This window comes from Bos taurus, chromosome 17 (genome assembly GCF_002263795.3).
Source record: "Bos taurus isolate L1 Dominette 01449 registration number 42190680 breed Hereford chromosome 17, ARS-UCD2.0, whole genome shotgun sequence".
In the NCBI taxonomy this organism is placed as follows: domain Eukaryota; kingdom Metazoa; phylum Chordata; class Mammalia; order Artiodactyla; family Bovidae; genus Bos; species Bos taurus.
The window spans coordinates 69,446,253-69,468,916 of NC_037344.1; the positions used below are offsets into that span (position 1 = coordinate 69,446,253).

The 22,664-nt window shown below is 53.6% G+C and overlaps 1 protein-coding gene across 2 annotated transcripts; it reads right to left on the reverse strand.

Annotated features, from left to right (window-relative positions):
- Nucleotides 1-5,327: 5,327 nt before the first annotated feature.
- On the reverse strand, nucleotides 5,328-21,323 carry SEC14L4 (SEC14 like lipid binding 4). 2 transcript variants are annotated; one of them, XM_024977257.2, is made up of 12 exons: nucleotides 21,147-21,323; nucleotides 18,165-18,240; nucleotides 13,541-13,584; nucleotides 13,194-13,253; nucleotides 12,879-13,067; nucleotides 11,227-11,322; nucleotides 10,854-10,914; nucleotides 9,935-10,018; nucleotides 9,505-9,611; nucleotides 9,291-9,430; nucleotides 9,029-9,198; nucleotides 5,328-7,285 (listed from the first exon to the last, which is right to left on the reverse strand). In XM_024977257.2, exons 1-12 carry the CDS (start codon nucleotides 21,198-21,200, stop codon nucleotides 7,146-7,148), a joined length of 1,221 nt encoding a protein of 406 aa, XP_024833025.1. In that variant the 5' UTR covers nucleotides 21,201-21,323; the 3' UTR covers nucleotides 5,328-7,145.
- Nucleotides 21,324-22,664: the final 1,341 nt, after the last annotated feature.

Genomic DNA, 22,664 nt, shown 5'->3' on the forward strand with positions numbered 1-22,664 from the left:
GCCTGTCAGGAGACCCTGGACTCCAGAGCCTGAGCTTGCACTTCTCCATTCTTTGATGAAAGAAATAAAGCTTTCCCAGGTGGCGCAGTGGTACATAATCCACCTGCCAGTGCAGGAGATGCAGAAGACGTGCGTTTGATCCCTAGGTCGGGAAAATACCCTGGAGTAGGACATGACAACCCACTCCAGTAATCTTGCCTGGAAAATTTCATGGAAAGAGGAGCCTGGCGGGGTTTAGTTCATGTGCAAAGAGCTGGACTCGACTGAGCATGCATGCAAACTTCTTTCAAAACTAAACTCTGTCGCATTCTTTTGACTTGAATGACAACAGGTAGGGGGACCCGTGTTGGGGCCTGACTGGAAAGGTCAGTAACCCTGGCAACCACCATCGTACTTTCTGTCTATACAAATCTGACTACTCCAGGTGCTTCTTGGGAGTAGGATCATATAGTATTTGTCTTTTGCGTCTGGCTTCTTTTGCTTTAAGTTTAATGTCATTGAAGGTTCATTCATGTTGTAGCATGTGTCAGAATTTCATTCCTTTTTAAAGGTTAAATAATATTCCATGGTATGAACGGAATACATTTTGTTTATCCATCCATTTCTTAATGGACACATGGGTTGACTCCACCTTTTGGTTATTATGAATAAAACTGTTATGAACATTGGTGTATAAATACCTGTTCGAGGCCCCAGGTTTCAGTTCTACCCAGAAGTAGAATTTCTGGATCATAACGTAATTCTATGTTTAATTTTTTGAGGAGCTGTCATACTGTTCTGCACAGGAGCTGCACCATTTTACATTCACAGCCATGCACAAGCGTTCCAGTTTCTCCACGTCCTCACCAATACTTCGCACTCTCTGTTGTTTGATAATAGCCATCCTCAGGGGTGCGAGGTGATGTTTCACTGTGGTTTTGCTTTGCTTTCCCTAATAATCAGTAATGTTCAGCGTCTTTTCATGAGCTGTTGCCCCTTTGTACATCTTCTTTGGAGAAACATCTACTTTTTAGTTCACTTTTAAATGAAGTTTGTTGTTGTTGTCATTGACTTGTAGGAGTTCTTTACACATTCTGAGTTTTAATCTCATCAGCTACATGATTTGCAAATATTTTATCATTTCATGGGTTGCCTTTTCACTCTGTTGATAGGTCCTTTAAAGCACACAAGTTTTAAATTTTAATGAAGTCCAGTTCATCTGTTGTTTCTTTTGTTACTTGTGTGTTTAGTGTCATTTTCAAGAAGTCATTGCTGCCAAATCCAGTGTCATGAAGCCGTCCCCCGTGTTTTTGGCCAACATGCCCTTGCTGCTTACCATAGGAATGGGTTGCTATGGTGATAGGAGCATGGAGTAGGGCTGTTAAGGAGGCTGCAAAGTAGAGGAGCTTGTACGCTGTCCAGGGCCAGAGCTGGCACACCTCTGCTCGTGATACCAGGGGCCACCCTAAGGGCATGGAGTGTTCCAAGATTATGCCAAACTGGTCTCTGCTTTTATGGCCATTCTTGGGAACCTGGAGTGCCCAAGACTGCTGTGGGGGAGGCCGAGTCTGGTGGTGATTGCAAACAAACTACCCAACAGCTGTAGTTCCTCTCCCAACACTGAGCAAGTCATCCTCAAATGGTTCAAAAATATATGGTGCTGAAACAGCTGAGTTTGAACCTTGGCGTCCCCTCTAATGTGCTAGGTGAGCTCGAGTGTCAGATTTCTCATCTGTAAATTGGCGCTAATAATACTCCCTTCTTATAAGTTTACTGGGATGGTTAGAAGAGGCCAGTAAGTTATTTCACCACCTCCCGGCACATGACAAGTGATCAGTAGACCTGGTTTTTATGGTTATGTTTGGGCCGCTCACCCCGCCTGCCCTCAACTCCAGGACACCGACATAGCTAGGCGAGCCCATCCTTTCTGGGTCCTTCTCTCTCTGCGGCTGCCCCACCCAACCCTCTCCTTGGGTCTCTCCAGAGTGCTGAGTCACGCTGCCAGGTTCTGCCCTCCTCCAGCCGTACTCCTGGTATGACCCAACCTCTGGGGGTAGATGGGTGAGGAGGACGCAGGGCTCTGGAGCCTGACATCCCAAATTCCAGGCCTGGCACCATCACTGAGCAAATGAACGTGTCTCTCAGCCTTACTTTCCTTCCCTGAAAAGCAGGGAAGACGATGTTTATTTCTCAGAATCAACACAAGATAGTGTAGGTGGGGGTCAACAGCAGTCAGCACGAGGCAGGTGACAACTCCGCTGTGTGATGAGCGCTGGTCCTATTGCTCCGAGAACATGGAGAAGGCACCTGAACCCTGCTGGGGGGCGGGAAGGGGCCTAGGGAAGGCCTCCCGAATGAGGGCTCTGGGAGCCTTGAGGGTGCACGCAGCAATATCAGGGAGGGATGGACTTCCCTGGTGGTTAGGACTGCGCTGCCCCTGTAGGCGGCGTGGGTTTGACCCCTGGTCAGAGAACTAAGACCCTGTGCGCTGCATGGTGTGGCCAAAAATTAAAAAAAAAGACTGGGGAGGAAGTCCAGGCTGGGCAAAGGCAGGGAGGAAGGACAGAGCTTGACGGATTGGTGAGTTCAGGTTGTTGGGGTCGGGGGAGATGCAGTTAAGGCCCAGTGTGGTCAAGTCCCAGAGGACCTGGTCAGCCACCACTGAGAATGACCCCTCTTGGGGGGAAACGGGTAGCCAGTGGAGGGCTTATGCAGGGAACCATGTGATCAGATTTTCATTTCAGAGATTTTTTCTGGCTGCCCTGTGGAGTGTGGACAGAAGAGGGCAGGAAGCGGCAGAGAGAAACTCATGGGCTCCTTTCTAAACATCCAAGCAAGAGATGACGGAAGCCCAGACCAGGGCAGTGGCCGTGGTGCTGGGGGTGGAGTCCAGACGTATTTAGTGAGCAAGCCAGCAAGCTGAGAACCAGGACGCAAACCCCGGTCGGACCCCCTCTTTCTGCCTCTGCAGATGGCCCCAAACAGCCCAGGGCCTGCTGAGCTTGGCTTGTTGGGTCTCAAAGGCACTGCATTCCTGAGCAGAGTGCCGAGAGACCCAGTTCCTGCTTCCTCGGGGACAGAGGCCCTGCTGGCCCAACACCGCCCTCTGATGGCCGAAGGCGACGTTGCCACAGTCGCCGCAGCACTCCTGCAGCCCAGGCCTGCCGCCGCCTCCTCTCTGAAGCCTCCTGATGCAAAGCCCACCCACCGAGCGTGCTCAGCAAGCTCCGTGCTGTCTGCACAGATGGCCCTGGGTTCACATCTCATCTCCTCCCTTTAAAAAAAAATTTTATGTAAAAATTAAAAAAAATTATTTTTGGCTGCCCCAGGTCTGCATTGCTGCGTGCAGGCTTTCTCTCTAGTTGCAGCAAGTGGCGGCTTCTCTTGTAGAGCAAGGGCTCTAGGGCGCGGGGCTTCGGAAGCTGCAGCTTGCAGACTCTGGAGCTCAGGCTCAGTAGTTGTGGCGCAGAGGCTTGGTTTGCTCCGCGGCACGTGGGATCGTCCTGGGCCAGGAATCAAGCCCGTGTCCCCTGCACCGGCAGGCAGGGTTCTTAATCTCTGGGCCACCAGGGGAAGTCCCCTCCTCCTCTTCATGTTGTTCATCAACCTGAAAAGTCTCTTCCCGCCCTGATCCTCACTGTCCCCAGCTTCTGGAGGCGAAGCTTCGGCCCAGGCCTGGTGCCCAGTCGTGGGGGCGGAGCTGGAGTAGAGTCACGTCCCACCGAGGCACACATCCCCGGGCAGCTTTGTCCAGACCCTGGGCATCTCCACCCCACCCCCAGGAACCCAGCCATTCGCCCAGTCCCGCTATGTGCCCCCTGCCCCAGGCTGGCGCTCACTGGCAGGGGCCCACCGTCCCACATGGGCCCTCCCTTCCCCTGAGAGGCAGGGCAGGGCCACTGCTGGGAGCTGACCGGACTTCTGGCTCCACCTCTGCCACTGGACATGGAGCTATTGACCAAGGCTCTCCCCCTCACCGAGTCTTGGTTCCTGGACCTGTAAAATGGGCTATAACTCCTGGGTGCTTCAGGGTTGCATATAAAGGGTCTGTGCAAACTGGAGTGCCATGCCACGGAGCGCTGGTGAAGCTGTGACTGTCTCACGGTGATGTCCCCTTCAGCCTGGGCTTTTGGAAGGTGAGCTGGACAGCAGTGGAGATCTGAGGGGCACGAGAGCCTTTCCAACTACATTCAAAAACCCCTGTAGGCCCCTTGCCTCTGTCCCTCCCCCTGGACCTCCCGGAAGGTCATGTGGCTTTGCAGCCAGGAGGAGGGCAGGACGGCAGGCCCTGCCTCCATTCCCCTGGGCAGGTGAGGCCTGGGAGATTGTGCCATTCTTTCCTGACAAACAACAGGGCCGTTTTGCAACCTGCCTTAAAAAATGGTTTTGTTTTGTTAATAACCACCAGATGTGTACACACAGAAATGACAAACATCAGAGAGCCGTTAGCAGCGCCGCTCAAGAGCCCTTCTGGCTTCCCTCCGGCTTCAAACACCCGATAGGCGCCCTCACCCCACTCCTCCGTCTGGAAGGCCTGTCGCACCTGCTCACCCCCCACCCCCACCCCTGCCACGTCTCTCAATTATGCCTTCAAGGGCCCCTAGAATTTGGCTCCTGCCCCTCTAAGCCCACGTGATGGCACCCTCCCACTTGATAATCACAGGAGTCACTTCTGCCTCCCTCACTGCAGGCAGCCTTCCCATTAGCGGAGTCAGATCAGTCCAGTGTCCCCAGGATACCGACGGCCTGCAGTGCCTGGCACCGGGCACTCAGTAAACATTGATGAATGAGTTGAACAAACAAGAAAACAAGCTCCGGGTAAACCAGCCCCTTTCTGGGCTACTTCCTTTTAAAGTGGTGGTTAGAAAGGCCAGGGTCAGCGTTCATATCCACAAACCTCTTGTTTTTAGGCGAGGGATGTGAAGGTGGCAGGAAGGCACTGGGAGTCGCCGTCATGACAGTTGGGCCCAGTGAAACCTGGCACAGGGTCCCCCTCCCCCTCCTCCCTTCCCTGCCACGGGCGGTGGGAAGATGGCCTTGGTAAGCCAGGACCTTGAGGGCTCTAGATGTCCCTTCAACTGGGAGGCTGCACAGAGGGTGACCTGTGCAAGTGGGGTGATGGGAAAGCCTACCACATCCGGGATGTGGGAATGCTCTTGGACATGAGATGCTGTGTGACTTTTTTCCTGATGGACCCAGGCTGTCCCCTTGGTGATGGTGGGGCAGTTTTTTTTTTTTTTTTCCTTGCCAAATGATTTAAACACTCCTTTGGACCAGAGTGCCTTGCAGCATTGGCTTATGATATTCAGTTTCTTTCTTTCCTTCTTTAAAGATTTTTTGAGGTGGACTATGTTTTAGCGTTTATTGAATTTGTTACAACATTGCTTCTGCTTTATGTTTTGGTTTTCTAGCCCTGAGGCATGTGGGGACTTAACTCCCCAATCAGGGATTAAACTCACACCCCCTGCACTGGAGGGTGAAATCTTAACCACTGGACCACCAGGGAAGTACTGGCATTCAGTTAGTTTGCTTTGCATAGCGGCAGAGACCCTGCTCAGACTCTGTGCTTCATCGTTCTTGGTGGATGGAGGGCTGGGTCCACAGAAGGAGTGCTGGGGCCCCACCTGGCTCACCGGAAGACCCCCACCTTCCCAAGCCTCATTATTTCCTTGCCTAAAACAGGCTCTGGGAAATCGAGAAACCTCTTATTAACCAGGGAAGATGAGAGCACAGAGTTTGAGAGTGGGGAAGGGACCAGAGGCAGGCTTCTTGCTGGCGAAGCACCTGGAGAGTGGGGCTCAAGGAGGCTTGCAGTCCCTGGGAAGGGCCTGGGTGGCCAGGATGCTAATGCTTGGCAGCAAGGACCCTTTCACAGGGATGTCTGGCCACTCACTCCTGGGGACGTCACCCGAGTGGCCAGCATTCCACCCTGTGGGATAGCAGTACGGGAGCAGGAATCCAGAGCCGGGGGCCGGATCTTCAGAGGTACTGGGGGCCGCTGGCCTGGCCCAGCCAGAGGGCAGGGGGCAGGGGGCAGGGTCGTGGGGCAGCACTCTCAGGCCCTGGTGGATGGCTTCATTGACAACTAGAGTCAACCTCAGAGCCACAGTCAGCTTGGCAGCTTCCTGCTGGGTGCGGTCCTTCCAGCAGAGCCGGCAGTGGTCCTGACTGTGGGCTGTGGGCCCCAGGAGAGCCAGCCATTGAGGAATAAAGCCTTCACTGGCCTGCTGCTGAGTCGCATTTGGGGCGCGGGAGGAGAAGGGTTGGCAGCCGACCTTCAGCTGTCCCCCTGGTGAGACGCAAAGATGGAGGAAAAGCCTGATGGTTCTCCTAAGGAGCAAGTCTGAGTCCAGGCTGGGTGCCCTGGGATGGCAGCTCCACTCTGCACCCCAGCACGCCCATTGCATCTCCCTCCAGCTCTGCTTGGGTCCTGGCCCCACTCAGAGCCAGAAAGAAACCAGGCTGGAGGTCGGCTGGATCACAGCAGGTGGGGACGGGGTGGGAGACAAACTGGGAATTCCCGGGAGACTCGGCTTTGCGGAAGGCTGAGTGTGGCTCTTCACTGATGGCTCACTCTCTATTTCTGATCTTCCCTCCAAAGGCGGTAGAGCCAACCTGGAGAGCTGACGCTCTGCCAGAACAGAGACCCGCCACCCCCCCACCCCCCCGCTGCCCGCCCCCCGGCAGGCTTGCCCATCCCTCTCCCTGGCCGCCTCCAGCCAGCCCTGCAGCGCATCCCTGCTGAGCCCCTACATGTGGAGAATGGGGCTTCTCTGCTCTTCAGGCCTGAGCAGTGCTCCCTGCAGCCAGGGCTCAGGCACACCCCCACCAAACCAGGGCCAGGCGTGGGTGCGCCCTAGGATGTGGGGACCTTGTCGGGAAGGACACAAGGGCAGGTTCTGCAGGCAGGATCTTTCCTCCTGGACACTGGCTCTCTGTGAACAGGGGATGGGGTGTCTGCCAGGATCTTCCCGTGATCCACACACTGGGGGTACCCTTCCTGCTGGGCCACCGAGCCAGGTGGGCCCACAAGGAGCTGAGACAGCGAGGTGAGGTGAGGTGGGAGGCTCTCCGTGGTCCCCTCCAGCACCGCTCTGCCTGGAAGGGCAAGGACAGGGCAGGGTGCTGAGGGGTCGGAGAGCTCGGGCACAGGGGCGGCGGGGTCTTCACTGCAGTGGGGACTGTCTCGAGTCCTCGAGACCCTGAATCTTCTCCTCGGAGGCCTTGTCGGGGAGCAGCACCTCTACGGTGTAGCTGATCTTCTTGGCGTGTATCAGGCTGTAGGTGTTGTCGAAGCGCAGGACGTCTGCAGAGACAGAGGAGGAAGCAGGCAAAGCAAGCCCAGCATACCTGCACAACTGGGTGCTCTTGGGAAGGGGCTGCCCAGGACCGTGGGTGGGGCGGGCGGGTCAGCCATGGCCTGGCTCCCAGCCCATCCCTCCCGACTCTCTCCTTGGCTGATGCTTGTGCTAACCACAGGCGTCACAGTAACCTCCAGCATGCATCAGCCCGTCTATGGGCATCACGTCAGGGCTCACAGCTCCCTGAATCCTCAAAGTGGCCCCACGCAAAGTACGATCATAGCCATGTTATGGACAAGGAAATGGGCTTACGGAGGTTGATGAGACCTTCTGATGATTCCAGAGCAAGTGAGGGGAGGGACTGGGATTCCCTTATCCTGATGTTCCAATCCAGAGGGGATCCCTACTTTCCCCACCAGTCACTTTCTCGTGTCTTTAAAAAAATTTATTATTTTTAAAAAATATTTTTATTTTACTTATTTGGCCGCACCAGGTCTTAGCAGTGGCATGGGAAGCCTTTTCTGTGGCATGCAGGATCTAATTCCCCGATCAGAGATCGAACCCAGGTCTCCTGCACTGGGAACGCAGAGTCTCAGCCACTGGACCACCTAGGGGGTCCCTAAAATGTTTATTAAGAAAAAAAAAAACACTTCTGGGTCGTTTTGTGCAGCGTGTGGGATCCTAGTTTGTCAAACCGGTGGACAACAAGATCCTATTTCCGGGCTGTGTGCTCAGATAGGCATGGCGGCCCTCCCATACCTGGGCATCGTTGGGAGGGGCCCAGAGCCCAGGCAGGTGGTGGGCTGTGACCCCTGCATCGGAAGTGCAGAGTCCTAACCACTGGACCACCAGGAAGCCCCTCTTATGTCTCTTTTAGAGGAATTTTGTTCGCTGCCAAGGTCCAACATGATCTGGATCTGATGAGCCATACAGGTTTCTGTCTGCACCCTTCTAATCCCTGCTTTGCACAGAAAAGTGAACTGTGCGTGACTGGCTCATATGCTCAGTCGTGTCTGACTCTTTGTCACCCCACGGACCGTAGACCACCAGGCTCCTCTGTCCATGGGATCTCCCAGGCAAGAATACTGGAGTGGGTTGCCATTTCCTCCTCCATGGGATCTTCCCAACCCAGGGATCAAACCCATCTCATGCCTCCTACGTTGGCAGGTGGATTCTTTACCACTAGCACCACCTGGGAAGCCCTGGTTGAACCCGTTCTCCTTCTCCCGGGAACAGCGACCTTGGGTCTCTCCTCTAGTGCTATTCCCTGCAGAGGCAGGAGGTCAGCGATGGCCCTGGGCAACACCGCTTCTGCCAAAACCGACCCGCCCGAGAGGCCTGGGAGTGGGGGACAGACACCTGGAAGGGTCATCTCCTCGGGTGCTCCACGCAGGTGGGCAGCCTGGGAGCCCTGACGCTGAGCCCACGGCTGTCTTCCAGCTGTCTCTCATTTAGCCTGTTGAGTGCGGTGAAGGGTCTTCCCAGGAGCTGAGTCCACGGGGCTGCGAGCCCTGCTCTCCACCACACCTCTCCACTCCTGTACCCACACCTGGGAGCCTCTCCTCAGATCCAACACCCGAAGCTGATGCCCCGGCGTCCAGGGTATCTAGGGGCTTGCACAGAGCCCCCCACACCCACCCTGAGAGCTGGAAATTGGAGCAAACAGAGGGGCCAGACCGGCAAGAGATGTCAGATCATTTCTCCACCATGAGGAGGAAAGCGACCCCAGTGAACCCTGTAGCTCTTACAGACGCCGGCTTCTGTGCAGGTGAGGCTCCCGTCCTCGGGCACCACGTGGGTGTTGTAGCGCTGGCTGGCCAGCACCTCCGTCATCTCCGCGGCGCGCTGCCGCTCCCCCATCTTGGTCTTCAGGAAAACCCCGAAGCCTATGTCCCCTCCGTCCGACGCAAACTGCCACCTGCAGGGGACAGGGCCCCACTGACCGCCACCTGCCTGGGCTCCGGGCCCCTCCCGACCACACCAGGTGTGTGTGGGGGGCGCCGTGCCCACCTGAGCACGCAGCCCGGGAACAGGATCTCGTTGTCCACCTGCAGGGAGGAGCCCCGGCCCACGGTCGCCTGGTGGTCGTACTGCACCCTCACGTGGTTGCGCAGGAAGTAATGCTGGGGCACGTCGCCCCCGTAGTTGATCTGCAGGCGAGGGTGGTGAGCGGGCACCGCACCACGGCCATCTCCCCTCCCTCCCCGTCCTCTGGGCACCGGACCTTGGTCAGGCACTTGGGGTTGCCATCGGGGTCGGTCATGGTCCCCCCAAACTCCACGGGCAGCTGGTCGGGGCTGATGAACTTAGGCAGCTCTTGCTTCCAGTTGCCTGTGGGAACAAAAGTGGGGCTCTTTTGAGGGGGGTCGGGGGTTCAACAGAGGGCAGTGGGGCCAAGTCCAGGGAGAGGCCTGATGTGTCCTACACTGGCTCCTGGGCACCAACTCCTGAGAACACCCAGGAGCTCCGCATGGCCACCCAGGCCATTGTCTAGGGCCCAAAGCCTCGAATGAGAGTGCAAAGGTCACTGAGGGTCGGGCCAAGGTCAGGGCCTGAGTAAAGAGGAGGAGCTACAGGGAAATGGAACCTCTGGCATCAGCCTCTGCTTCCAGGCGGATGCAGAGGTGTCACAGCTGGGAGGCCGGGTCACTCACCTCCCATAATCACTATCTTCTTTCGGGTCTCCTCACCCATGAACGACTTGACCAAGTTGAAGGCCACGGGGAACAGCTTGGGGGCTGGAACACACAAACTCCCTTGAGAAGCTGGAACGGAGAGGACCTGAATACACAGGGTCACAGCCAAGGGCATGGGTGGGACAGAGGTTGGACAGGCCTAGATGCTGCCATTTCCTTCTGTGAGACCTTCAGGGACTCACTCACCCTCTCTGAGGCTTAGCACTCCTAACTGAAAAGTGGAGATCAAATGAAACAATAAATGGTTGCCTCCTCTTCCCCTGTGGTAGGGCATCAGCAATGGTGATTCCCCAGGGGCGCCTCTTCCTTTCCACACTCACGGTGTGTCCACGTTGCCTTGGCACCCTCTTGGGTGCAAGTAGGGGGCATCTGCATTCGACCTCATGTTCCACCAGGACGACTCAAGCTTACTGGGTGCTTTCTATGGGCCAGGCTCTGTGCTACACTTTCCCCACAGACTATCTCATGTAACCTCACAGCTATCTTATAGGGAAGGTGCCACTGTATCCCCATTTTACAGAATGGGAAGCCAGATCATCTGACCCTAGAACACATGCAGCGAGCCCTTTGTCATATAGCTGTTGCAGGCACAGACTGCACTCCATGGATTCTCAGTCCGTGGACTCTCTGATGCCAGTCCCCAACCAGATCAGTAAAGAAAATTACAGTAAACATTTAGAGACATGGCGTATTTGACATTGTTGCAGCACACGAGAGCGTGATTTTGTATATTCCAAGAGAATCAGCTGAACAAAGACAGACCCATTCTCCACCCAGGAGGGTTTAACAGTCCCTGGTCTGGGTGGCTTCCCCGCTGTCCCCCTCCCCTATTCCTCACCCTTCCCACCCCAGGAGGTCATCCCCATAGTGGGCTCACCTCGAATAACAATTAAATTCTTCATCGTCTCTGGATAATTTGCTTCCAGAATGGCAAAAAACTGTGGGGTCAAGAAGAGTCTGAGCGAAGCCAGCTGCCAACACCTCCAGCCCCCAGATTTCTGCGGCCCTGATGCTGCTGGATCCCAAGAGCACCCCCCCACCCCAGGAGCCCATCCCGTCCTCCCCGGGAGCATGGCTGTCATCCTCAGTGGAGCTCTTGTTCAGACTCTTTCTCCCTGGAGGGTGGATCCCCAGGTCAGCTTCACTGGCTGCTGTCTGGGGCCCCTGGGCAGTGACCCCTCCTCCATGGACCGGAGGCTGGCGTGGGCAGTGTGGCTCCCTGTTGGCTTTGAGCCAACGGCCAACCTCACCTGCTGGTAAACCTCCACTGCTGGCTTCCACAGGTGTCTCAGGCTCAGCCCTTCCATGTCAAAGACCATCACGGCCGTGTCGACCCTCCTGCCCAGCTGCACAGGACAGAGCAGGCACTCGGGTCAGATGATGGCTCCAGCCAGGAGATCCTGGCCAGAGAGCGCCCCTGAGGATCCCTCCCTCCACCGTCCTGCCCCCTCCGCCAGCTGCCCACAGCATTTTCCAAACAGACAGAGCCCATCCAGGGTCTAAGGAGGTGCCACCTCTGAGCCTTAGCGTGGTGGCCCTCACACTCTGCTCAATACTGTAGCCTGGAATGAGTTAACTGTGATTAAAGACATCATTTGTTCACTGGGCATCTTCACGTACAGTAGTATACTTGTCAGCCAGCGATGCAGCCCCACAGGTGAATCCAAGCCAGAACTGCTGCTGGGGGGCTGTGTGGCTTTGAAAGTATTAGTCGCTCAGTCATGTCTGACTCTGAGCCCAGGGACTGCAGCCCGCCACGCTCCTCTGCCATGGACTTCTCCAGGCAGGAATACTGGAATGGGTTGCCATTCTCTCCTCCAGGGGATCTTCCCAACCTAGGGGTCGAACCTGGATCTCCCTGCATTGCAGGCAGATTCTTTACCATCTGAACCACCAGGCCTTGGGTTGGATTTTTAATCCCTTTGACCCTTACTTTTTCCCTCTGTAAGATGGGGATAATTCCAGGCCCTGAGAGGTCTGTGAGGATTCAACGAACCCAGGGTCCGGCGCTTGGCCAGTGCCTATTAAATCTTAACAGATACTAACTAGCGCCACCGCCACTTTAACTGCTGGCTCCGATTGGGAACGTCTGTGAAGTTGGAGACACTGCTTTGAGCCTATAAGTGAGCCATCTTACATGACAACACACAGGCACGACACACAACATTAGGTAATTCTCTCCTGCCCGGCCACAAATCTCGGTGGAGGGTCTATTTTGTGCCCCGCTCTGTGCCAGACGCTGGGGATGCAGGCCTTGCCCTTGTGTGGAATCCCATGAGGACACATATATATTAACCATAATATCCCACAGTGCCATAACAGCTTTAGACACTTAGACTCACAAAACCAACCCGGCCACACTTGGCATTAGATTCCCTCTGAAGGCTAGTGACCAGGAAACACAGAGTCAGGGGCCAGGAGAAGCCCTGCAAAGGAGGGTGTGGTCCTTCTTGGCTTAGAAGCCCCGTGCCCCACATATTTTGGTAGTAACTCCCTAGAGGCACCAGGGATGTGCCCAGATTGAAGGGTCACCAGCTTCTGGGGATGCCCAAAGCAATGGCTCCTCCATCAAGGTTCATAGTTACACAATCAAGGGACATCTTTTCTGTAAGCAAAGCTGACCACCCACTGTTCCCAGGGATCCAGGGGATTACAGCTAGAGGATTCGTAGCACCAAGGCCAGCATCTCACCCAAGGTCAGAGGGGAAGGGCTTTGGCCACACTTGGTGTGCACCAGCAGAGAATGGCATGCACGTGTTAGACGCTCGTGCAAGGGTGACTGCAAGTGAAGCAGAGCCCAGTGTGCTGAAGGCTAGGGAGGAGCGGGTGCCTCCCTCGCCAGTCCTGGTACCCACCTTTAGACAGACGGGACCCACCACGTGCCGTCTACACGCTCGCATACCTTCTGACTCTGCTGCTCACACTCGTGCAAAAGCAACTCGCAGACCCTGATGCGCTTCCGGATCAGCTCCTGCTTGGAGGCTGACAGGAGGAGGCCCCTGGGGTCCATGGTCCCGATGATGTCGAACCACACGGGGCAGCCCTCGTAGTCGTAGCCGCACAGGCCGCCGGCATCGTACCGCTGGACCACCTGGACACGGGGTGCGGTCTCAATTCGAAGCAGCCTCCAGGCCAGGTCCCCGCTCCCTCGGGCGGCTGGACGCGATGGGCGAGTTGAGGGGGCGGCAGTGGCCTGGGGGACCCCACGTGGGCTCACCTCTGAGGGCTTCCACTCGAGGATGTTGTCCAGGTCCTGTTGCTTGCGGAACTCCACGTGCTGCGGAGACACAGCTGGGCTTGCAGACTGCCTGCCCCAGAGGTCACAGGCCATGCCCCTCTGCCCACGGACACCAGGATCCTACCAGAGCCACCCCAGGTGCCACCAACATAGGACTGGGGGTGGGAATGCCAGGATGAGGGCTGTGGGGGACCCGGGTCTGAGGCAGAAAGGGATGGAGGGGGAAGGACTGGGCAAGAGTCCCTGGCCTCTGTCGATAATCCCTGGGGATAATTCCTGGGGTGCAACGTGTAGGAGACAGGATGCTTGTGAGCACAGGGTCTCACCTTACGGAGCATGTCCTCTGATTTCTGCAGGTCAAAGTTCCGGGCTGCAAGAAGAAGGCATGGTAAGAGGACGCTGGAGGTAGAATGCAGCCTAAGCCATTCTCTAACAGCTCATAAAGAGATAAGCTCCGGGGGCAAGGAGGGTACACCTTCCTGATGCTCCAGGAATACACTGGGGGTCTGGAATTTTTTTAAAAAAAAGAAGCAAGGATCTTTAATCCTCTCGAAGACTGTGGAAGGCCCCTGATTTCATTTTCCAGGCCTTAAAAAAAAAAAAAAACTTTATTGAAGTATAGTTGATTTATAATGTCGTATTAATTTCTGCTTTACAGCAAAGTGATCCAGTTATACATACATATATGTTCTTTTTCATAATGGTTTACTATAGGATACTGAATATAGTTCCCTGTGCTCTACAGTATCCAGGCCTTTATTTTTTAGATATTTATGTATTTGGCTGTGCCAGGTCTTAGTAGCAGCACACGGGCTTTTGAGTCTTTATTGCAGCACGTGGGATATTTAGTTGTGGTGTGCGAACTCTTAGTTGCGGCATCTAGCATCTAGTTCCCTGATCAGGGATCAAACCAGGGCCCCCTGCATTAAGAAGGAGCTCAGAGACTTAGTCACTGGACCACCAGAGAAATTCCTCCAGGCCTTTTAAACTTGTTCACTCTAGAGCTGAGCTAGCCTGCAATATTTAACATCCCCCAGGGAGCAGAGATGCCCCTGGTGTTAGGAGGGGTAAGAGCATGGGCTTTGGGGTCAGATTTGAGCTTAAACTCTAGTTTTGTCCTTTTATTTGCTGCGCAACCATGAGTAAGTCACTTACATTCTCTGAGCCTTAGTTTATCTGGGACTATCATTTTAAGAGTTATTCAAAGGATGTCATGAAGGACTTTTGTCTTATAAATAAAATTTGAACCTTTTCTGATGCCCTTTTCTGCATTGAGATAGCCATATAATTTCTTATCTTTAACTCCATTAATGTGTTTGATGACAATGATAGGTTCTCCTTTCTTTTCTTTTTTTTGGCTGCGTGACTTGTGGGATCGTCCCGATTAGGGAGCGAACCAGTGACCCCTGAAGTAGAAGCTCTAAGTCTAACCACTGGACCACCAGGGAATTCCCTAGGTTTTCTGATGTTGAACTCTTCTTGCATACCCAAGATAAACTCTCCTTGATACTGTTGCATGATTTTAATACCTTCTTGGATTCTGTTATATAATATTTTACTTAGACTTCTTGAAAAGCAGAGACATTACTTTGCCAACAAAGGTCCATCTAGTCAAGGCTATGGTTTTTCCTGTGGTCATGTATGGATGTGAGAGTTGGACTGTGAAGAAGGCTGAGCGCCGAAGAATTGATGCTTTTGAACTGCGGTGTTGGAGAAGACTCTTGAGAGTCCCTTGGACTGCAAGGAGATCCAACCAGTCCATTCTGAAAGAGATCAGTCCTGGGATTTCTTTGGAAGGAATGATGCTAAAGCTGAAACTCCAGTACTTTGGCCACCTCATGCGAAGAGTTGACTCATTGGAAAAGAGTCTGAAGCCGGAGGGATTGGGGGCAGGAGGAGAAGGGGACAACAGAGGATGAGATGGCTGGATGGCATCACTGACTCGATGGACGTGAGTCTGAGTGAACTCCGGGAGTTGGTGATGGACAGGGAGGCCTGGCGTGCTGCGATTCATGGGGTTGCAAAGAGTCGGACACGACTGAGTGACTGAACTGAACTGAACTGAACATCTACATTAGTAAGTGAAATGAGCCTATAATTTCCTTTTATCGTCCTTGGCTAGCTTGGGAATCAAATCTACCCAAGCCTCATAAAATAAATCTCACTCTTTCATATATTTGAAAACAACTCAAACAATTTGTATACCTAAGAAATTAGCTGGTCTTAAAACTGGAGAAATTCACCTGCAAAGCCATTTGTGGTCTGAGTTTGGAGGGGAGAGGATGTTTTTATTACCATTTAAATGTCTTTCATATTTACTGATCTATTGAGGGTTTTCTTTTTCTTCTTCCAGGAATGTATCCATTTCATTTAGATTTTCAAATTTGTTAGTGCATAATCATACCTGCTATTCTTTTATTGACTTTAAAAAAATCTGTGAGATGTCTCTAGGAGATTTTTCTATTGAGAACCAGAGTGTGGTTTCTGGTCCTATAGACAGTGGTTTGGACACTGCTCCCGGGTCCTCTAAACTTTTTTACTATGTGTCAGACTGGGAGTACCGGGCAGGCACAGTCCTCTTGGAACTGGCATCCAAGAGGGAGCGATGGACCCAGACGAGGGATACGGGCAAAGGAAAACAAAGGAATCAGCCTCAGAGGGTCGGGAAGGCTCCTCCGCTTCCAGCTGAGCTCAGCCCTGGCCTTTGACCCTGCGATGCTGGGAGGACAGCTGAGCTGAAGGGGGCGGGGCCGCATCAGCAGAGCAGCTGCATTGCGAAGGGGAGGGCTCTGAGGCCTGCACCCTCTTCCTATCTTAGGTCCTTTTCCTTCCCCCGACCCAGCCACCTACAGTGCATACAATTTCACTCTTTTATCTAAGACCCATGCGGTACCTGAAAAGCTGATTTTTAAACCCAAAAAGATTCAAAGGAGGAGGAGAGAGGTCTGAGGCTGTATCAAGTGGCTTCAAGAAATCTGCCATCCCCAAAATGGTCCAGATGAACATATTGGCAGAGCAGGAATAAAGGTGCAGATGTGGAGAATGGATGTGTGGACTCAGGGGACGAAGGGGAGGCTGGGGTAAACCAAGACAGCAGCCCTGACACATGTACACGCTGTGCAAAGCAGACAGGAGCTCGGGGCCGTGACCACCCAGAGGGGCGGGACTGGGGTGGGTGCTCGGGGCCCGTGATCACCCAGAGGGGCGGGATGGGGGTGGGTGCTTGGGGTCCTGTGATGACCTAGAGGGGCGGGATGCGGGTGGGTGCTCGGGGCCCTGTGATGACCTAGAGGGGCGGGATGGGGGTGGGTGCTTGGGGCCCTGTGACCACCCAGAGGGGCGAGATGGGGGTGGGTGCTTGGGGCCCTGTGATGACCTAGAGGGGTGGGATGGGGGTGGGTGCTTGGGGCCCTGTGATCACCCAGAGGGGCGGGATGGGGGTGGGTGCTTGGGGCCCTGTGATGACCTAGAGGGGTGGGATGGGGGTGGGTGCTTGGGGCCCTGTGATCACCCAGAGGGGCGGGATGGGGGTGGGTGCTCAGGGCCCTGTGATGACCTAGAGGGGTGGGATGGGGGTGGGTGCTTGGGGCCCTGTGATCACCCAGAGGGGCGGGATGGGGGTGGGTGCTCTGGGCCCTGTGATCACCTCGAGGGGCGGGAGGGAAGTGCAAGAGCAGGGCATATATATATATATACACATAGAACCAAATCACTTTGTTGTACAGCAGATACTAACCGCATTGTAAAGCAATTATACTCCACATTAAAAAAAAAAAGAAAAGAAATCTACTGTTCCAACTCCTTTTTTAGCTTGGGTGGGGAAAAAGACATTAAAATGACATTAAAAATGAAATAGAAACTGCCTCAGCCAAGAGCGCCTAAAGAGACAGGACAAGAAAATGGAATGTGGTGTCCTGGATAGGATCCCGAAATGGAAAAAAACTAAGCAAATCTAAATAAAACACAGATCTTAATTACTAATCACATAGCAATAATGGCTCATTAAAGGTCACAGACATACATATGAAAGTCAAGTGTTAATGTGAAGCATCTATGGGAACTTTCTGTACTATCTTCACAACTTTTCTGTAAATCTTTTTAGAATGGTTCTAAAAAATAAAGTTTGTAAAAAAACAATAATTAAAAAAAAAAAAACAACCAACAATCAAATGAAACAGAACAGAAGGGAGGCCTTCCTCTGTGTAGGCTCTGTGTGTGCCCATGACCTCAGGTCTGACTCCCAGCATCTTGAAGGTAGAGACCAGTATTACACAGGCCAGGAGAGCGAGGCAGCTTGTATGGGCACCCTGCTAGCAATCACTGTTCTGTCTGATTCCAGCCTGGCTTCTGACTTCTCTCCTGGCTCAAGCTCAAAAGCCATTCCATGGGATATGCTGAGATGACATGAATTTTTTCCCTAAGTTCTAGGGTGGTTTCTGTCACTCTATTCTGCACTACTGCGGCAGTTCCTAGAGGAAATTCCTCCTCTGCCTTTAAATACACCCAGTCTCTGAACGTTCACTGGGCACTGGTGTCAGATCCCTGAGAGAATGACACCTGAAGCCCTGTCTTCAAGGAGCTGGAGACAGACCCAAGGGCAAGTCCTGAAGACGGTTCAGTGGTATTTACTCAAGACCTGCCCAGGCCTGTCATCCTGAGAACTTCCTAGGCGTTACCTCTAACCTCACCTCACCCTGTTGCCCACCATGCCAGGCACTACACCCTCTCATTTAATTCATAACAACCCTTGGGGAGGTGGCCTTATGCCCACTTTATGGATGAAGAAACTGAGGCGCCATTAAGATTTCTGTGCTGTGCTGATTTGGGCAGGAACTGAGATTCCAGCCCACTCTTCAGGGCTGTCCCCCAAAGTCTCCCACCTGCTTTCCTGAAGCACCACCCCCATTCCCTGCCACCCTGTCAGCCTCCACCAACCCCAGCTGGCCTCACCTCGGAGCCAGCGCAGGAGGAAGTGGTCATCAGCCTTGGGCAGTATGGGGAGCAGGTCCTGAAGGTTGTCCCGGAACTGAGGGAGGGGATACAATGGTCAGAGGTGCTCCCACAATCCCAACACTGTCCCAGACCTTCCCAGTCTCAGTCCACTGGTCAGTCCTGCCCAGGGACCCTGCAGAGTTAGCAGCACATGCCCGGACCAGGTTGCGACCTGGGAATGGGCCAGCCCTCAGCCCACCATGGCAGGAAGAGTTGGATCCTTCTCAAACCTGAGGGGTTCTTTGCCCCACAAGACCCTTGTTCTGTAGGTTCGAGGGAGGGTTGTGCCGTTTCTGTTTTTATAAACATCCCTGGTGAATCTGATGCAGGCCCACCAGAACATTCTGGAGACGTTGCCTGGATATTGAGTCATGAGGGTCTGGACTTGGAAGCAAGTAGCTTAACCTTTCTGAGCCTCAGTGTCCTTGTCTGTGAAGTGGGGATAATGATACATTTGTGCCAGTCAAAGGAGTTTGTGAAGGTAAAGGCTTTAGATTCAGGCCTGGCTTGCAGCAGGTGACAGATGTGAGGCTCACAAACCAGGAGCCTCAAAAGAAACCCTTCTCCAGCGTCTGAAACTGCCCTTTCACAGGCTTAAGGTGTGAGCCACAGTTGTGATTGGAGAAGGAAATGGCAACCCACCCCAGTATTCTTGCCTGGAGAATCCCATGGACAGAGGAGCCTGGTGGGTTACAGTCCATAGCATCGCAGAGAGTCAGGCGTGACTGATCGACTGAACAGCAACAGTTGTGATACCCTCCTGTCCCCAACGTTGCCACCCTGAATTCACAGCTTCCAGTCTCTGGCCACCTGCAAACTGATTTTTTTTTGCGGGGGGGGGGTGTTGCCGGGAGCCGGTGAGGCATTCCACTCGTGACAAAGGTCATGAGGAAGGAGGCTCGGCATACGCAAAGGCGGGATCGAGCCTCAGGAGTCCCCCCGGATATTCTCGAGCATGTGCCCCCAAAAAACCAGAGTCTGCCTACTTTATTGCTTTGTGCTCTCACCTCTGATTTTACTGGGGGCTGTCCCCTACCACCATCTCGCTCTCTCTGTCAAAGAGTTAACTTAGAGCTCCAATTAATAAAGTTCCTGGGCAATTAGGAGTGTTTAAATCCAAACCCCTCAGATGGCTCTCTAACTCGCCTGACAAGTTTACCCGGACTCCTACAGCTATGCATACGATTGTTTACAGAGGCACGGGAAGCTTAAGATATTCAAATAGCTTAGAGCCTCTCAGAGAGTTACAAACTGTCGGAATAAACTAGTAAAAGATTTCATTGATGAGCCAATGCTTGTTGCCAAGTTTTCACATCCCCTGAATTGTATCCTTGAATATGTATTAATTAATAGTTGGTATGTAGAAAAAATAAGTAGTGGCCTTGGTGTTAGTAACTTTAGACCCTTAAGGTAATAAATTCTTTCCTTTGTTGTAAACCCATTACACATCCACCCTATAGGAATGCAATTTTATCTTGGGAAGATGGCGCCAAACCTTAAAATAATTACTCTTAGAGAAAATAAGTCTTTGTTGATAAGTTCTTGTCAAGAGTCATAAAATGTTAATAGGCCTTCTGGCCAGAAGATGATGTAAATCACCTAAACCATTTGTATATGATAAATTTGCAGGAAAGAAACCCTGGTTTTTGATAAGAATCAAAGACTGCTGACTTTGCATCCCCTATTATCCTCTATGTGTAACTTAGGGTATATAAGCCCCTGTTGAAAATAAAGCTACGGGCCTTGTTCACCAACGCTTGGTCTCCCCATGTCATTCTTTTCACATTCTGGCTGAAGTCTCCATCTGGAGCGCAGAACCCACCATGCTTACTAATTATGCCTGGGCTTCTAAGACCCACTCGAGAAGGTGTCTAGGGTGAGGCACCTTCCGCTATTCGAGAGGGCGCATGCGGCCTACATAAGTGGTGCAAACTTCTTGTCTTGAAGTTTTATTGGTCTCCCGAGTAAACCAAGCTACTCAGCCTCTTTTCTCCACTGAATTTTCCTACTGAGCTATCCTCATTCTATTACTCTTTGTATCTCTAATTAGCATATAAATAGTCGCCTAGGCAGTCTCTCCTTCGAATACCCTGGATCAGCCGGGGCTGGACCACGGCGGGGGGGACGGAGCCATGCCACAGGGTTGTGGGATCTTAGTTCCCTGACCAAGGACTGAACCCAGGCCACAGCAGTGAGTCCTAATCGCTGGATTGCCAAGGAATTCCTGGCAAACAGAATTAATGCTGTAGCACCTAAGACCTCCTCATGGTTATGACACTACCAGGTGAGGCTCAGACTTCCCTGGTGGCTCAGACAGTAAAGCGTCTGCCTACAATGCGGGAGACCGGGGTTCAATCCCTGGGTTGGGAAGATCTCTTGGAGAAGGAAATGGCAACCCACTCCAGTATTCTTGCCTGGAAAATCCATGGACAGAGGAGCCTGGTAAACTACAGTCCGTGGGGTCCCGAAGAGTTGGCCACGACTGAGTGATTTTACTTTCACTTTAGGTGAGTCCCATAAGGCTGTCTTGATAGCACCAATCCCCCCGCCCATTTCCCTTTAATGAAAACATTAACAATAGGGAGAAGGCTTGCCGCCTGGGGATTCAGAAAGCCACAGAGAGAAACCAAACAAATAAAGGTTGCAATCTGGGCAGGAGACCTGGGCGGCTGTCTACCCAAGGCTGCCTCAGTGCAAAAGGCAGGGCCGCCTCGTCCACCTTCCTCAAGGGACAGGCGCCGGCAGAGGTGGAGAGCGGGACTGAGTCGCAGAGAGGCCCAGAGAGGGGGGCTCCTGGGCCAGGTGGGTGCCCAGCTCCCTGGACAACCTGTGCGCTGGAGCCGAAGGTCTGGACGCCCACTCTCCAGGGTCTCCTTTCGCGGCTGTGCCCCGGGGGCTGCTCGCCCCCTGCCCAAGCCTCCCCGCTCCCAAGTTCCTCACCCGGGTCAGCGCCTCCTGCTGCTCGGGGCTCAGGTCCCCAACTCGGCCGCTCATGGTGCCCTGAGCGCCGGTGTCCAGGACGAGTCTGCCCGCCCTGCTGCCTGGGCTGTTTTTGCTGGGCGGGTCGGATGTTGGTCCCGCCCCCACGGCCTGGAGAGCACCCCTCCTTCCCCGACCCTTCCCGCCAGCTTTGCGCCTCCGCTCAGGGACTTTTCCCGCAGTCGCTAAGGCACACCCTACCCGGGGCAGGGAGGTGACCTGCTCCAGAGGGATCCCAGAGCACAGACTCTAGGCGGGGGTCGGGGGGTGGGGAGGGCCACCAGGCTCCTCCCACCTCCCGGCGACCTCATCCCAGGGGCTTCCACAGGGTCCCAAGGGACAGGCAAGACAGGGGGGCATCAGAGACACGTGGGCAACTTTCAGGGATCACAGCAGATCTCCTTCCCAACAAACTTAATAAATTTGGTTCAGCCCTCCGGGTGGTAGCGTACCTTTCTGCCAACCTGCCCCTGGTCTTGACCACAGGCTGGGTGCTTGCCAGTGCTCCCTAGCCGGTAGGAGCTCCGGTAAATGCAGAATGGTTTCAGCCTTCAAGACAGCCTGGAGGAGGGCCTTCCCTGGTGGTCCAGTGGTTAAGACTCCGCTCTGCCAGTGCAGGGGGTGCTGGTTCCATCCCTGGTTGGGGAACTAGGATCCCACATGCCCTGAGGTTTGGCCAAAAAAAAAAGATCCGGAGGATTGCATAAGGCAACCCAGGATGGGCTCCTAATCATAGTTATTACTGTCGAGACTCACCCTGCAGGGATAGAGAGCTAAAAATGCACCCTCCCTCCCCAGGGTGAGCTCCTCAGCCCAAAGGCTGGGACTGGAAGGTGTCAGTGAGCAGATGGCAGCCCCGGGCGGGTGGTGGAGGGTTGGGAAGCCCAAGGTGCTGGGCAGCTGCCACAGGTGTCCAGGGCGGCATCCGAGAGCCAGGCAGAGGTCACCAGGGACGGTGAGAAAACCCAGGTTGCCTGGGCAGGAATTTTCGAGGGAGAGGAGCAGGCGGGAGGTGAAGGGGAAGAGGGTGGTTAATCTGGTCACTGGAACCTTTACCCTCTGTCGTCACTTGCAGTCAAACCACGTTCTGCACTTCGCTGGCCAAGCTGGTGGTCGCCAGCCACGTGTGGCTGGGCATTGGGAACGTGGCTTGTCATTAGTGCAAATGGAGATGAGCTGTAACTGTGAAATGCACACCAGACCTTGAAGACAGCACTCCCCGAAATGAAATGAAATAGCTCATTAATTGTTATACAGATTACATCTTGAAGTAATATTTTTTGATACATTGGGTTAATATATTGTTAACATTAATTGCACCATTTTTTCACTTTTTAATAATCTATAATTTTTTAATTAATAAACTTATTTTTAAGGGCAGTTTTGGATTCACAGCAAAACTGGGCAGAAAGAAGTATAGAGAGCTCGCATATACCCCCGTCCCTTCACCCCACAGCCTCCCCCACCGTGGACGCCCCC